This window comes from Vombatus ursinus, unplaced genomic scaffold (genome assembly GCF_900497805.2).
Source record: "Vombatus ursinus unplaced genomic scaffold, bare-nosed wombat genome assembly UNPS02014816.1, whole genome shotgun sequence".
NCBI lineage: Eukaryota > Metazoa > Chordata > Mammalia > Diprotodontia > Vombatidae > Vombatus > Vombatus ursinus.
In genome coordinates, this window is record NW_020954594.1 from 7,393,019 (window position 1) to 7,408,275 (window position 15,257).

The 15,257-nt window shown below is 43.0% G+C and overlaps 1 protein-coding gene across 1 annotated transcript in view; it reads left to right on the top strand.

Moving 5' to 3' along the window:
• Nucleotides 1–15,257, top strand: part of SCN4B (sodium voltage-gated channel beta subunit 4) — a 34,895-nt gene that overhangs the window by 14,848 nt on the left and 4,790 nt on the right. Inside the window, exons 2-4 of the mRNA XM_027835628.1 lie at nucleotides 9,332–9,510; nucleotides 10,101–10,332; nucleotides 14,702–14,831. Coding sequence (XP_027691429.1) covers nucleotides 9,332–9,510; nucleotides 10,101–10,332; nucleotides 14,702–14,831 — 541 coding nt within the window. The remainder of the gene's footprint in view (nucleotides 1–9,331; nucleotides 9,511–10,100; nucleotides 10,333–14,701; nucleotides 14,832–15,257) is intronic.

The following is a 15,257-nucleotide window of genomic DNA, read 5'->3' on the forward strand; positions in this document are numbered from 1 at the left end:
CCAGGGGGGTCCTCATAGCTCTTGGATGTTCACCTGGGCTAGCTGGGACAGACTCTTCCAGAGATGCAGCCATTACGGATTTTGTAGCATCTTGGCTCCTCTAGCTCTGGGTCAGAAGGATGGTGGGAGAGAATGAAGGCCTCTGGTGAGAAGAGCTGAAACCTACCATTAGAAGGTCATCTGCTAGAGGCAGCTTTGGACTTGCTTCTGGAAACAGGAGCTGGGGGAAGGCAAGGGGTGCATCTTTGCCCAAACAGCATCATCTGTCTGGCTTAACTGTTCCCAGGTCCCTTTGGGGGCAGAGGTGAAAGGAAGCCCTGGTCAGAATGTCGTGGATTTTAAAATTGCAATGTATTTAGCTAATAACAAAGGATAGCAGGCAAAAAAAAAAGTGGTGTTCTGGAAAGAACATTGGCCTAGAAGTCAGGAAACTGGATCTACCATTAATAAGCTATATGATATTGGACATTTCACCTCTCTGGAGGGTGTGTATGTGTAGGGTTGTGGGGGGATGAGATGATGTCTAGGATGACTCATTTACTAACGTTCTGTAAAGGAACACAAAACCAGCAGGATGAAAAGCAGATTTTTGCTGGGCAGTTGTTATCTCCCTCACCCGCATCAGTTCACATGGTTGTTTAAAAAAGTATTTAATAGCATTGATCTAAGACGGGAAAAGACTTAAGGTAACATCTAAGATCCTTTCATCTTCGTTCAGTTGTTTTTCAGTTGTGTCCAACTCTTTGTAACCCCAGTTGGGGTTTTCTTGGCAAAGATACTAGAATGGTTTGCCATTTCTTACTCCAGCTCATTTTACAGATGAGGAAACTGAGGAAAAGAGGGCTAAGTGACTTGCTTAGGGTCATCCAGCTAGTAAGTGTCTGAGGCTAGATTTGAACTCAGAAAGATGAGTTTTCCTGACTCCAGGCCTGGCGCTCTGTCCACTGTGCCACCTAACTGCCCATCTTACAGATGAGGAAAAGTTACACCAGAGAAGAGAGATGTGTCCAAGGACACACAGGTACAAGTGGCAGAGCTGGGATGCTAGAGTATAAGTAAGAAGCACTTGGCTTTGGAGTTCAAGCACCTGGGAGTTCGTATGCCTCCTCTGGCATTTACTATCTATGTGACTTTGGGCAAATCATCTAGTCTTTTAGCACCTTGGCTTCCTCATCTGTAAAGTGAAGGGGCTAGATGAAATTACTCTAAAGTGAGTCCCAGCTTTAAATCTGTGCTCCTATGGAAATCAGTTCAGATGCTTCCAAATCTTGTTATGGCTCCTCTACTTAGATGTTCACTTTTATTGAACATCTATGTGACCTTGGGCAAGTCACTTAACCTCCTTGGGCCTCAGTTGCCTTATCTGTAAAAGAAGGGTAGTTGCACTGTATGGCCTTCTATTTCCCATATGACCTACTAGATGTTCAGTACCACCTTCTTTTTCTTTTTGAATTCCTTTCTCTTCTCCTTCTTCCTCTTCCTCCTTCCTTTGTTTTCTTCTTGGACAGGGAAAGAGGAAACAGCAGGATAGATTCAGGCTAGATATAAGCAGGAATTGAACAGTGAGGATTGTTAAATCCTGGGATTGCCTTGTTTAGGGACTTACACACACACACACACACACACACACACACACACACAGATTTAGACAGACAGAGAGACAGAGAGGCAGAGAAAGAAACAAGGAGACACCCAAAAATATGTCAGGAAGAGGAAGGGGAAAAGTCAGAAGTTGGTGGCTGGGTGAAGTCTCCTGAGGTGTCAGTGGCTCGAATTGCAATAAATTCCTAGCCACGGGAGCTTTCTCAGGGGCATCTGTGCAGAAGCATTTGTTTGGGGGAATTTCTGCGGATCATTCTAGGACCTTGTCTCCTTGACTTCCTAGTGAGAAATTGTTTGTTCACAGCCACGCAACCCCAGCCCTCTGGGAAATAGTAAAGTAGGGGTAAAGACTCCTCGAACCTCTCCTATAACTCCGTGAGGCGGTCTTTGCGAACTTGCCATAAGTGGCTTACAGATGCACACGGGCTTGGGTCTGACTGAAGAACCCATCTTCCCAGGTCCCTCTCGGTAGGCCCTGGCTCTCAGCACCAAAGGCAGATCTACGCTGCACACTCCGGAATTCAGAGCAGATAAACCAAAGGCTTTGCCGGGGTTCAGGGGGGTGGGAAGCTAGGCGCTCCGGTCTTAGGGAGTCCTGGCTGACTGGCGGCCATCCTGGACCCTAGAAGAGTGGAAATAAACGACTTGGTGCAATAGACAGAGCCTGGGATTTGAAGCCATTAGTCTAGGTTTAAATGCTGGCTCTGCTCCTTCCTCGCTGTGGGTCTTTGGACGAGTCACTCGTTTTCTTTGGGCCTCACCTTCATCTGCAAAATGAGGGAGTTGAACCAGATGGCTGCGGCGAACCTTTCCAGTTTTAACTCCTGGTAGACGATAAAAAGAGGCGGGGGCAGCTAATCAGAGAGAGAGACCGAAAACAACTCTGTCCCATTTTGGAAAGGGAATTCCAGGGGAAGGGCGAGCTAAATGTCACTGGGAGGGCCTGCGGCCCGGGCCAGAAGGGGAGGGCGGCCGCCGAGAGCGTCTCTGCTGCAGGAGTCAGGCGAGGACAGCCGCCTCCACCTTCCCGGCCGATGCAGGTTCACCGAATCAGCGCAGCCGGCGCGGGAGGGATTGCACTGACTCGATCAATCCCTTCCCGAGGCTGGCAGGCGGCCAGCATCTCTCCGAGCTCAATGCGGCACTCAAGTAATCGCCCGGGATTCCTGGGCAAACCCTGCGAGCAAGAGAGCAGCCGCTGGTGCTGGGGGGCTGCTGGCCCGCCTTCGGGGGACTGGAGCCCCGGCTGTGTCCTGACTCCACCCCGAAGGCCTGGGGATTGTGTGGGGGACAATGTGAGGCGTCTGCAGCCAAGGGAGGTTGGGGTGCGTCTATGAGGCCAAGTAGACATAACGGTTAGAAGTTGCGTTCCTGATTTGCCTTCCATCCTCGGAGGGTGCTCTTCCCTTCTCTCCATCCCTCCATTTTTTTCTCTTTTGCTCTTCTTGTCTTGTTTTTTTTCTTCATTGCTTCTTTTCTTCTCTCTCTTCCTCCAAGAAACTCTATCTCTTTTCCTCCTTTTCTGCTTTCTCACTCTCTTGGCTTCCTCCGGGTGTTGTGGAATGAACTTGAAACCACAGGACCTCAAATCATCTACTTTCTCTGGGTTTCAGTTTTCTAATCTGTACAATGAAGGGGGCTAGACTAGAATACTTCTAAAGCAATCTTGTAGATCAAGAAACATTTTAAAAACGAATGTTAAAAATTGTTTTAACATGTTATTGGAAAAAAATTAAATATTAACAATAACAAAAAAGAGCTAAAAGGGACCTATGATCAAGGTTGGAGTTCCAATGCTTTCACTAATTAGCTTTGTGACCTTAGGGAGGTCACTTTGGGGCCTCAGTTTTCCCCTCTATAAAATGGAGATAATAACACTTGTATCACCTATCTAGAACAAATGAGAAAATACATGTTAAGCCTTGTTTTAACATAAAGTATTATCATCTACTGTCTTCAGCTATTTTCCTGGTATTTTGGGAGATTAGAGTGTTGGACCTGGAGTCAGAAAGACCTGAGTTCAAATCCTAGCTGTGTGACCCTGAGCAAATCACTTAATCTCTGTCCCTTTGGGAGTCTCAGTTTCCCCGTTATGAATTGGGGATATTAATAGCACTTACCTCCCAAGGTGGTTGAGAAGGTCAAATGATAATATTTGTAAGGCATTTTGCAAACTTTAAAGTGCTACATAAATATTAGCTCTTTGTTTCCTTGGAATAAGGGTAAAAGTAATAGCTAATATTTATAGAGCACTTTACAAAGCACTTTCTTTGCAACAATCGTGTGAGAAAGGTAGAACAAGCATTATTCTCATTTTACACATGAGGAAACCAAAGGTCAGAGAGATTAAGTGATGCCGAGCTCACACAGGCCAAACTGGGACTCCCTGTAGGTCCTTTGACTTTCAGTTCAGTGCTCCTCGTTCTCATAATGATAATAATAATAATAATGATAATTGCTAGCACTTAGGTTTTGTTGTTGCTTGGTCGCATCCAACTCTTTGTAACCCCAGTTGGGTTTTCTTGGCAAAGATATTGCAGTGGTTTGCCATTTCCTTCTTCAGCTCATTTTACAGTTGAGGAAACTGAGGCAAACAGGATTAAGTGACCTGCCCGGCATCACACATCTAGTGTCTGAGGCCAGATCTGAATCAGGGAGCTAAGTCTTCCTGACTTAGGCCTGGCACCCTATCCACTGAGCCACCTAGCTGCCCTCATTTAGGTCTACAGAGCACTTTACAAACATCTCATTTTACCCTCACAACATCCATGGGAGGTGAGTGCTATTATTATCATCCTCATTTTATAGATGAGAAAACTGAGGCAGACAGAGGTTAAGTGACTTGCCCAGAGTCACTCAGCTAAGGGTTTGAGGCTGGATTTGAGCCTAGGTCTTCTTGAATTCTAAGTACAGTGGCTCTATCCACTATGGCACCAGATTGCCTCCTAGCATTCCATCCGACTGTCTCTAAGAACAAGAGAGCTCATTTCCATGATGTCAGGCTCCTGGGGCTTAGCATCCACATCATGGAGCAGTGCTTCCTGAACTTGGAGTCAAGAGAGACTGGATTCCCATCCTGCCTCCAGGATGCTTGGGAGCCACATGGCCAAGGACAAGTCACGTAGTCTCTCTGAGACTCAGCTTCCTCATATGTAAAGTGGGGATAATAACTGCAGCTACTTATTTCAAAGGATTTTTGAAGATCAAATAAGTATCTAACCAGTTTCTAACTGGTTTTGAAACTCTTTAAGATGTTATTATTGACAACAACTTTCCCCCTGATGCCTCTTCCTTTCATTCTTTTAGGAATGTAACTAGTATGGGTTTCCCTTATGACCTTTATTGGCAAATGTCCATTTCAACTAAAAGCATCTATATATAGGGCTTTAAGGTTTGCAAAGCATTTTACAAATGTTATCTCATTTTGTTCTCACAACAACCTTGAGAGGTAGGTGCTATTATTATCCCCATTTTACCGATAGGCAAACTGAAGTTAAGTGACTTGTTCAGAATTAGAGATTGGATATGAACTGAAGTCTACCTAATTCCAGGTGTCAAGCTTATTTCCTGTACCTCCAAGCTCTAAGTATAAAGCACTTACTATGTGCAGGAACTTGTGCTGGGTGGGTGGGGGGTGGGTAGGGATAGATAAAAAGGTGAAGAATAACATAGCTCCTGACTTTATGGATCTTGTAATCTACCGAGGGGGGAAGACATGTACACAAATAAATATGAGACGTGACAGAATGTGATAGGGGCACAAGGGCAACCCAAGTGGTGAGAGAAATGTGAGGATACAGAGATCCCTTTCAGCCGAGGGGATTAGACAAGACTTCCTGGAGGAGGTGGTATATGAGCTGAAGGGAGGAAGAGAAGTATTGCACAATGTTCTCAATATAGAAGGAGCCTCGAAGGCTCCAGGCCCTGGGCTTTGTAGGCTCTCCATTAGCTTCCTGCCCTTCCTTGGAGATCTTGGCCTCTGGCCCCAGAGAATACTTTATTTGGTTGCTACTGTCTAGTGACTTCCATTCCCATGGAACCTCACTAGAGGCCTGGATCCTCTCAGTCGTAGGATTTAGAGCCAGAAAAAACTTTGGAGATCATCTAGTCTAAGTCTGAAAAACTTTTAAGTCACATTTATTTATTTTGTTACATTTTAAATTCCCAACTGTCTCCCTCCTTTCCTCTCCACTCTGCACTACAGAAGGCCACCATTTGACACACACACACTTACATATACATACACACATATATAATATATACAATATGTATATATATACATGTATATTATCATATATATCTATATCTCCTATGCATGCTTCCATTTATCAGTTCTTTCTTTGGAGATGGATAGCATCTTCCTTCACAGGTCCTTTGTAGTTAATCTGAATATTTATAATACTCAAAATGACTTAGTTGTTCAAAGCTGTTCTTAGAACAATATTGCTCTTACTGTGTATAACTGTATTCTCTTGGTTCTGCTCATTTCATTCTTCATTATTTCAGCATGTCTTTTTTTTTTTTTTTGTGAGGCAATTGGGGTTAAGTGACTTGCCCACAGTCACATACAGCTAGTGAGTGTTATGTGTCTGAGGCTGGATTTGCACTCAGGTCCTCCTGACTCTAGGGCTGGTACTCTATCCATCATGCATGTGTTTCCATCAAAATCAACTCGAGGCAACAGGTTCCCCACCCCTGAACTAGCTCATCATTTCTCACAGAACATAGTTTAGGGATTCTTAACTTTTTTTGGGTCATAGACCCTTTGGTATCCTGGTGAAGCTTAAAGACCTCTTTTCAGAATAATGGATTTTAAATGCACAAAATAAAATGTAGAATTACAAAGGAAACTAATGGTTAACAAAGATAAAGGTGTAATTTTTCTCCCACCCAAGTTCACAGTTTCCCTGAAATATCTTCATAGACCCCCAAATGGGACCCTGGCTGTCAGGTAAAGAACCTCTGATTTAGTCAACTCTAACATTTTATAGATGAAGGGAGGTGACTTGCCCAAGGTCACTCAGGTAAGTTAGCAGCAGGGCCAAGGTTGAACCCAGGCCCTCTGGCTCCAAATTCAGTGTACTTTTTTTTTTTTTTTAAAGGCAATTGGGGTTAAGTGACTTGCCCAGGATCATACAGCTAGTAAGTGTCAAGTGTTTGGTATGAGGGCAGATTTGAACTCAGGTCTTCCTAAATCCAGGGCTGGTGCTCTATCCACTGCACCACCTAGCTGCCCCAGTGTACTTTTCATAACATACTACCTTTCATTAGGTAGACCAGTTATAATGATAAAAGGTAGAGGTGATGAGGACCTGAACTAGGGTGGTAGCAGTTTGAATGTAAAAGAAGGGTATAGATATCTAAATTCCCACACCATCTAGGGCAGGGGTTCTTAACCTTTTTTCATGTGTGTTATGAGCCCTTTTGGCAGTCTGGTGAAACCTATGGACCTTGTTTCAGAAAAAAAAAGTATTTCTAAAAGCACAGAATAAAATGTATAGAATTGCAAAGGAAATGGAAGGTTAGTGAAAATAAAAATAATTTTTTTCCCCATCCAAGTTCACAGACTGAAATATCTATAAGCCCTTTGGGTTCTGTGGACCCCAGGTTAAAAACCTTTGACCTAGGGCAAAATTGCTGAAAAAGAATCAACAAGACTGAACATCTCATTAGATATGGTGGGGAAGAGGGAAGGAGTTATGAGAGAAGTGGGAGGAGAGACAAGCATTTAATAAGTGCCTACAATGTACCAGGTGCGGAGCTAAATACTTTATAATTATTATCTTGTTTAATCTTCACAGCAACCCTGTGAGGTAGGTCTATTATTATCATCCCCATCTTACCATTGTGGAAACTGAGTCAAACAGAGTTTAAGTGGCTTACCCAGGGTCACAGTAGCAAGTGTATGAGGCTGTATTTGAACTCGGGTCTTCCTGACTTCAGGCCGAGCTCTCTACTCATTTGTACCTGGCTGACTGGGAGCATAGTGGTGCCACCAACAGAAAGAATTCTACTGGGGTGGATGAGAAGTTCAGTTTTAGCTATGCTGAGTTTGAGGTGCTGTGTGGGACACCCTAGAGAAATACGTTGTAAGTAGTTGGAGGCGTGGGACTATAGTGAAAGAGAGAGATTGAAGCAGATACAGATGTGGGCGTCGTCTGTATTGGGGTGATGATTGAAGCCATGGTAGTGGATGAGATCACTCTGGAAAAGAGTTTAGAGAAAGGCATGAAAATGGCCACCAGTTCCTACACTTAGAGGGTTGGAGGAGGAAGATGAATCAGGGAACACAATCAGGTGATGCGGGCGAAGTCATTTGCCTTCACCGTTTTGTTCTCTTGATCTGTTTTTAGATTTGGGGTTTGAGTTTGAGGGTAGCACCTTGGCTAGTAGTAACCTATTTGCTTCCAACATCTCCAGACTTTGGGAAGCCCTATTCCCATTGCCCGACTCCTTGCCGAGAGCCTTGTTTATCTGGGTTGGGGCGACCCCTGGTGGCTACTTAGAAGTTCAGAGGTTTCTGCCCTTTGTGCCTAAAATCCAAACCGAGAATAGGACCTCGCTCCTAGGACGATTGTTCTTAAGTCTTTTTCTGAGTCAAGTCTTCCGGACTATCTCCTTATTGTCCTTTCATCAACAACATGATGGGTTTGCTGAACAGTGAGGTCCCTTTCTAGGTCTCGGTGTCCTCAGTCCCCTAAAGTAGGGAAGTTAGTCTTTGCCTTTTGCCCATGCTCTGGGGTGTGAAAAGAAGATTTGTTTGGATTCCTGAAAAGAGAAGGGATAAAATCTTCCTCCCAAGAGCAGCTTATGTCTGGGGCATCCTTCAGCTCAGATTCTGACTCTCAGATTCAGGTTCTGACTCCCTGGAAGTGAGAGGCTTCTCTGAACTGTGGCTTACTTGGAAAGAGCCTTATTGGTCACATAGGGCAATATCCTGCATGACTTTCCCTACAAAATTCCGGAGCTTCTGCTTTAACAACTCCAATGAGACAAAATTAACCATCTTGTGAGAAGCAAACAGTTCATTGTGAATGATTAGAAAGCAGCCCATCAGAAGCATTGTCATGTGGCCGTGGGGTCAGAAGACATGGGTTCAAATGCTGGCTTTGTCTCTCAATAACTGGCCATTTTGGACAGGTCACTCAAGCCTTTCTGGGTTTCAGTTTCCTCATCTGACAATGTCTGTCTCGATGATTTTCTGGATTCCTGTTCAGCTCTAACATTCTATGGAGGTTATTCCTCACATTGAGCTGAAACCTGCCTCAGTAGTTTTTCACCCATCATTGGTTCTGGTCTCTTCTGTGGAGCATAGTGCCTCAGACATAGGAAGCACCTCATAAATGCCCGTGGATTTGACTCTACATAGTCAAATCCAGAGTATTACCTGGATCTAGTACTGCCAGGGATTACCTTCTAGAAACCCTCCCCTAAAGCCTCCCACAAATATTTATTATCTACTGTGTGTCAGCCTCTGATTTTTGGAAAGTCAATCTGTTTACGTTCTTTGATTTTTAGGCCAGTGAGTAAAATTTCTGCAATGTCAGGCTAACGGTACTTTCCAACACATGCACTCTCACCCACACCCCACCCACATACACACACAGAAGAAAAGAAAAGTACCCCAAAGGGAAGGCTTCCTGACTTCCAGGACCATCAGGTAAATATCTGATTGTCTTTTGCTGGAATTGAGCCTCCACTGTGATCCTTTTCTTTCTATTTTCCTTAGGAATAGCTTTCCTCCTGTTCCCTTGTTCCCTGACCCTGGAAGTATCTGTGGGGAAGGCTACCACCATCACAGCTGTAAATGGAACAAACGTCCTGCTGCCTTGTACTTTCTCCACCTGTATGGGCTTTGAAAACCTACAATTCTGGTGGACATTCAATAACTCAGAGGAATTCAAGAATGTGAGTATTCTTGGGGCAAGAGAGAAGAGAGAGTGGTGGTGGTGGCGGCCAGAGATTGGGAGGGAGAGGATAAGGTAAAGCCCTTTTCTGCTCGGTCCTGCTTTTCCCCTGTGTCCCATGGAACCTTTGTCTCAAAGCCCTTCTAGGCTTGAGCAGGAAATACATTGGAATTTCTCATTCCTCTGATCAGTCCTTTTTTTCTCTTGTTTTCTCATGAGCTAGACAGGTATTTGTCACCTTGGTTGTGTCAAAATGAGGTAAGTTCACCACTTTTGCCTAACGGTTGGGAAGAAGGATTGAGGAGATGGATAGAATCCTGGAATCTTAGCTTTTGCATTAACCTTAGAGTTCTTCTGGTTCAATTCCTACCTGAATCCTGGACAAGATATAAACAGGTTAGGGTTTGAGTTAGGTAAATGGAATAATTTTTATAGCCAGATAAGACTGTGTATTCTCCATCTCCAGAGTCTATCTTTACTGATTCAAATGATGTTCTGTCCAGAAACAGAAGGTTGGTCACTAAGATTTAGCCTTTTCTGATTTTTCCTTGGTTTCTGGGGCTCTCTCTCTTCTCCTCTGTTTCCCCACAGCTGCTGGATGGGACGGTGAAAAATGAAAAGTCAGAACCAAAGATTAGGTCGAACATCGACCCGTCACGCATCGAGATGGCCGGCTCTGTCAAGGAGAAAAAGAACAACATCTCGATTTTGATTCTTAACCTAGAGTTCTCGGACAAGGGAAAGTACACTTGCCGTGTGAAAAATCCTAAGGAGAAGAATGCCCAGCATGAAGCTACAATCTCTCTCATTGTTGTTGACAAGTGTATGTAGTGGGGATGGGGGAGGTGGAGTCTTTGGGGGTGATGGTGGGAGGAGGAGTGGGCAGAACAACAACTCATATTTATATGGCATTTTATTTTTTTTTGGCTAGGCAATGGGGTTAAGTGACTTGCCCAGGGTCACACAGTTAATAAGTGTTATGTGTCTGAGGCCAGATTTGAACTCAGGTCCTCCTGACTCCAGGGACGGTGCTCTATCCATTGTGCCACTTGGCTACCCCTTATATGGCATTTTAAAAAACTCTTTTCTCAGAAACAATCCTACGTTCTTAGAAGAAGTTCTATTGTTCCCATTTTAAAGAAGAGGAAACTGAAGCCCAGAGAAAGGAAATGATTTTCTCAAGGTTATATCAGTTACGTATAGAACAGTCAAGACTCAAACTTAGGATAAATTGCTGAATTTGAAGTCAAGAAAACCTCAGTTCAAATCCATTCTCAGATACTTACTAGCTATGTAACCCTGAGCAAGTCATTTAATCTCTCTTAGCCTCAGTTTCCTCATCTGTAAAATGGGGATAATAATAGCACTTATCTCCCAGGGTTGTTGTGAGGGTAAAATGAGATAACATTTGTAAAGCACTTTATGAACCTTAAAGCATTATATAAATGTTAGAAAATATACTATATTTATGAGTGTGCTGGTAAGTGTTTAACAACCAGCTCTCTGAAAAGCATGATACACTTTAAAGTTTAATCTGCTTTATTAAACATTTCTTCATCACTTTCTTAAGTCTAGAATTCAACATAACAACAAATCAAGTCCCGATTACTCACAGTGAAAATGTAACGCCCAGATCTCTGGAGCCTATAAGACTCTCCCCCATTGGCTCTCCCCCATTGACTATAGTGAAGTTAGATTTTTCTCTTATCCTGGCCTTGTCATCATCCTTACTGTCAAAAAGAGTAAGTGACATGTAGGATATTAGAATTGTAGAATATTTGAGCTCATCTTGTCCAGCCCCATCTTCTCATTTTATGGATGAGAAAAGAGACTAGGATACAGTTAGTGGCTGTTATTCAATCATTTATTGGTTCAGTGCCTGCTGTGGTCATTGTATTATAGCGGTATTTGTAATCACTCAATTATAAGCAAATAATTAGAAATTGATGTGAGGCCCCACCAATTCACTAAAAACTAGAAACCAGTAGTGGAATAATAGATAATGACGTCAATTCTTTCAGCATGACTGTGGCTTAGAGATTTATTTGATATAAGTGAGAGCATTGGCCGGGGGTGGAGGAGGCCTGAGTTCTCTTTCCAGCTCAGTCACTAATCATCAGCCGCATCGCCTTGGGCAAGCCTCTTAGCCCCTATGGGCCTCTTTCTGAGACATTCTGCCGCTGCATGGGACCTCAGAGATTTATCTGTTCCTTTACTCTTTTGAATAGATATGGAACTTGGTGATACTGATATAGATTATCTATGCTTCATGACACGTTAGAGCTGAAAGGGACTCATTTAGAGCTCATTTAGTTCAACCCCCCTATTTCACAGATGAGGAAGTGAGGGGTGATTCTATAACCATTTCAGTATGAGCCAACCTGATCTCATCTGATCTCATGTAATCTGTGACCAGGGTTTCATCTTAGCATTGGAAAGAACTTAAGAGGCCCTCTTGTCCAACTAACTCCTTGCTCTCTACCATGTCCCCAGCAAATGGGCATCTAGTTTTTGCTTGGGCACAGAGAACCACACTATGATAAAGTGCTGACTGTGTGTTTCTAGCTCTTAGCATTGTGGCCATTTAGAGCAGGGAGAGATCATTGCAGGCTGGTATAGATGAAAGATGTTTCTTAGAGGAGCTGGGACTTGTGTGCCTTTAAGATTGAGCAAGAGGGTATAGATAAGAAGATGGGAAATAACTGAGGCAATCCTGTTCACTTAAACACCAGATTGAAAACACACATGCATGCACACAGACACACACCCACACCCACACCCAATAACCACAAGGAAAAATACTTTTAAAAAACTGTGCAATCAATCTATGGTGAGTCCAAATGCATTATTTTTAGATGATACTGTGATACTGTATGGCATATTCGTGCCACAGATTCTATTAATTATCATAGATAACTGAAAATTAATTCTAATCAGGTTCTTATCTCTGAGGCACTGAATTGAATCACACATAGTCCCTGTTCTTTTGGAAGTTTCTATAATAATCTAAGACAGATATTAGACAGACTGAATAAGCATCAGCAAGAGACATTAATAATTTTATTGTGTACAGAGAGGTCAGTGAGTGCATATTGTGGGGTAGTTAGAAGAGAGGGATTTAGGGAAGTTGAATGTTTAGACAAAAAGAGGCTGGAGGGGACTGGAGTACTCTCTCCCAGATAGTTTTATGGAAAGCTTCCTAGAAGAACTGGGGTATCTATTAATCAATCAGTCAACTAGTATTTAGTAAATGAATACTTATAGTATGCTAAGTATAGTTAGGCTCAATACCGAAGTAGTAGGAGACATGGATTTGTTCTTTTTTTTTTTTTTTTTGGTGAGGCAATTGGGTTTAAGTGACTTGCCCAAGGTCACACAGCTGGTACATGTCAAGTGTTTGGTCTGAGACCGGATTTGAACTCAGGTCTTCCTGACTTCAGGACCGGTGCTCTATCCACTGCGCCACCTAGCTGCCCTGGATTTGTTCTTAAGGAGCTTGCAATGTGGCAAGGGAACCAAGGAAGGAAACTCTAGGGAATTAAATGATAATAAATAAAATTATGCACTGAATTGTGTCATCAGAAGATACTGGTAGTTATGGAAAACTAGTATTACAACGAAACAGAATCCCATGGACAAAGGTGTGAGGGTGGGAAGGAATGCCGCCAGTGGGTGTTTATGGGGCAGGAGGAGACTGTCATGAAGTAAATGGAGATAGCATGGCCTAATGGAAAGAACCCTATATTTGGCATCCAATGATCTGGGCTCTGGTCACAGTTCTGCCTTCACACAGGGTGTCCCTTATACTTGGAAAATCCCCCCTCCTCATCTCTGCCTCTTTGAATATCTAATAACTTTGAAAGCTTAGCCCAAGTGATATCTCCTATGTGAAGCCTTTCCCTCATTTCCCCACCCTCCCCAGCTGCTGATGTATTTATTTTGCATATACTTGAATGAGTGAATGAAAAGACATTTATAAAATACTATGTTACGAGCCCTGTGCTAAATGCTGGGGATACAAAGGGATTCCAATAGAAGAATGAGGTAGGGGGGCAGCTAGGTGGCGCTGTGGATACAACACTGGCCCTGAAGTCAGGAGGACCTGAGTTCAAATCCAACCTCAGACCAATCCCTTGACACTTACTAGCTGTGTGACCTTGAGCAAGTCACTTAACCCCAATTGCCTAAAAAGGAACAAAAAAAAGAAGAATGAAGTAGGTACTGCTCTGAAGAAGCTCAGATTCTAATTAAGGGAGACAGCATAGAGAGAAGGGCTCAACTGCAGATATCATGGAAAGGTCCAGGAGTCCTTAGGATGCATTGGCAGGTCATATGGCAATACCTGGGGTCTACAGGGAATAGTAGCATGGCAAATGGGAAAGCTTAGTGGTCCTTCCCCGTAGTTGATGACTCCCTGCTCATCCCAGTGATGTGAGTGGCCACCTGGCAAGGGGTGGTGGTAAAGGAGCCTGGTCCGTCACTTTTGGGAAGGAAGCAGTGAACCTAAGGGTTGGGGTGTAGTGGGGGCTCTGGGTTCCCTCCTAAAGCTGTGGAGACATTTAGCCAGAAAAGAAAAAAAAATCATTGGCAAGAAGGTTGTGGGGGAAGGGCTGCTTTTGGTCCTTACTCCTGCTATGCACATTTTTCCTTCTATAGAAAGTAAGCTGCTCTAAGGTAAAGGCTATTTAATTTTTGTCTTTGTATTCCCAGCATACAGTAGGTTCTTTTTTTTTCATTTCTTTGTTCAATTTTTTCCATTTAATAGTATTTTATTTTTTCAAATTACGTGTAAAGATAGTTTTCAATGTTCACTTTTATAAGATTTTGAGTTCCAATTTTTTCTCTCTCTCCTTCCCTCCCTCTCCTCATCCCTCTCCAAGACAGCATGCAATCTGATACAGGCTATACATGTACAATCATATTAAACATATTTCCACATTAGTCATATACACAGTAGATTCTTCATAAGCGCTTGTTGACTGATTGATTTTGATCAAAGCATATAAAACTATACCACCCTACCCCCTGCCCCTTTTGCAGATCAAGAAACTGAGGCCCATAGAGGTGAATTCAGGCATTCTCGTTCTAAAGTCGGTGCTCTTTCTAGTATACCTCAATGCTACTAGCTGGCCATGGATCTGGGGCTTGCTTACCTCTTAACTCTTTCTTCCTCTCCTCTTCTTTCCTTATAGTGGTGAAAGTCGATAATACTGTGACAATCATCATCCTCTCGGTTGTGGGTGGTCTCATTGGACTTCTCATTGTCATCATGTTGATTAAGAAGTTTGTTACTTTCATCATTAAGAAAACCCAAGAAAAGAAGTGAGTTATCAGCACCATTGTCCTTTCTCCCTATCCCACTGTCTTCTGTTCCACTATTCTCCCCATTCCATCATCCTTACCATAGTTCACAGTCATCTTCCATCCTCATCCCTTTCTTCCTTTTTCTGTCTTCCTTCCTTCTAGTAATAATAATATTTATAAGTAAAACATTAAGGTTTGAAAAGAGATTTTGAATGCCTTATTTCATTTGATATTCATAACACCCCTGTGAGGTAGGTGGTACAAGTGTTTTTTTTCTCACTCTTACAAATGAGGAAACTAAGACTGAGAAGTTAAATGATTTGCCTGTGGTCATGCTAGCTTTCCCTTATTTTATAGTATTTTCTATGTCTGACCATTTTTCCCTTGTCCTCTTCCCACACCACATCCTTTCAATCCCACTATCCTCGCCATCCTATCTTTCTT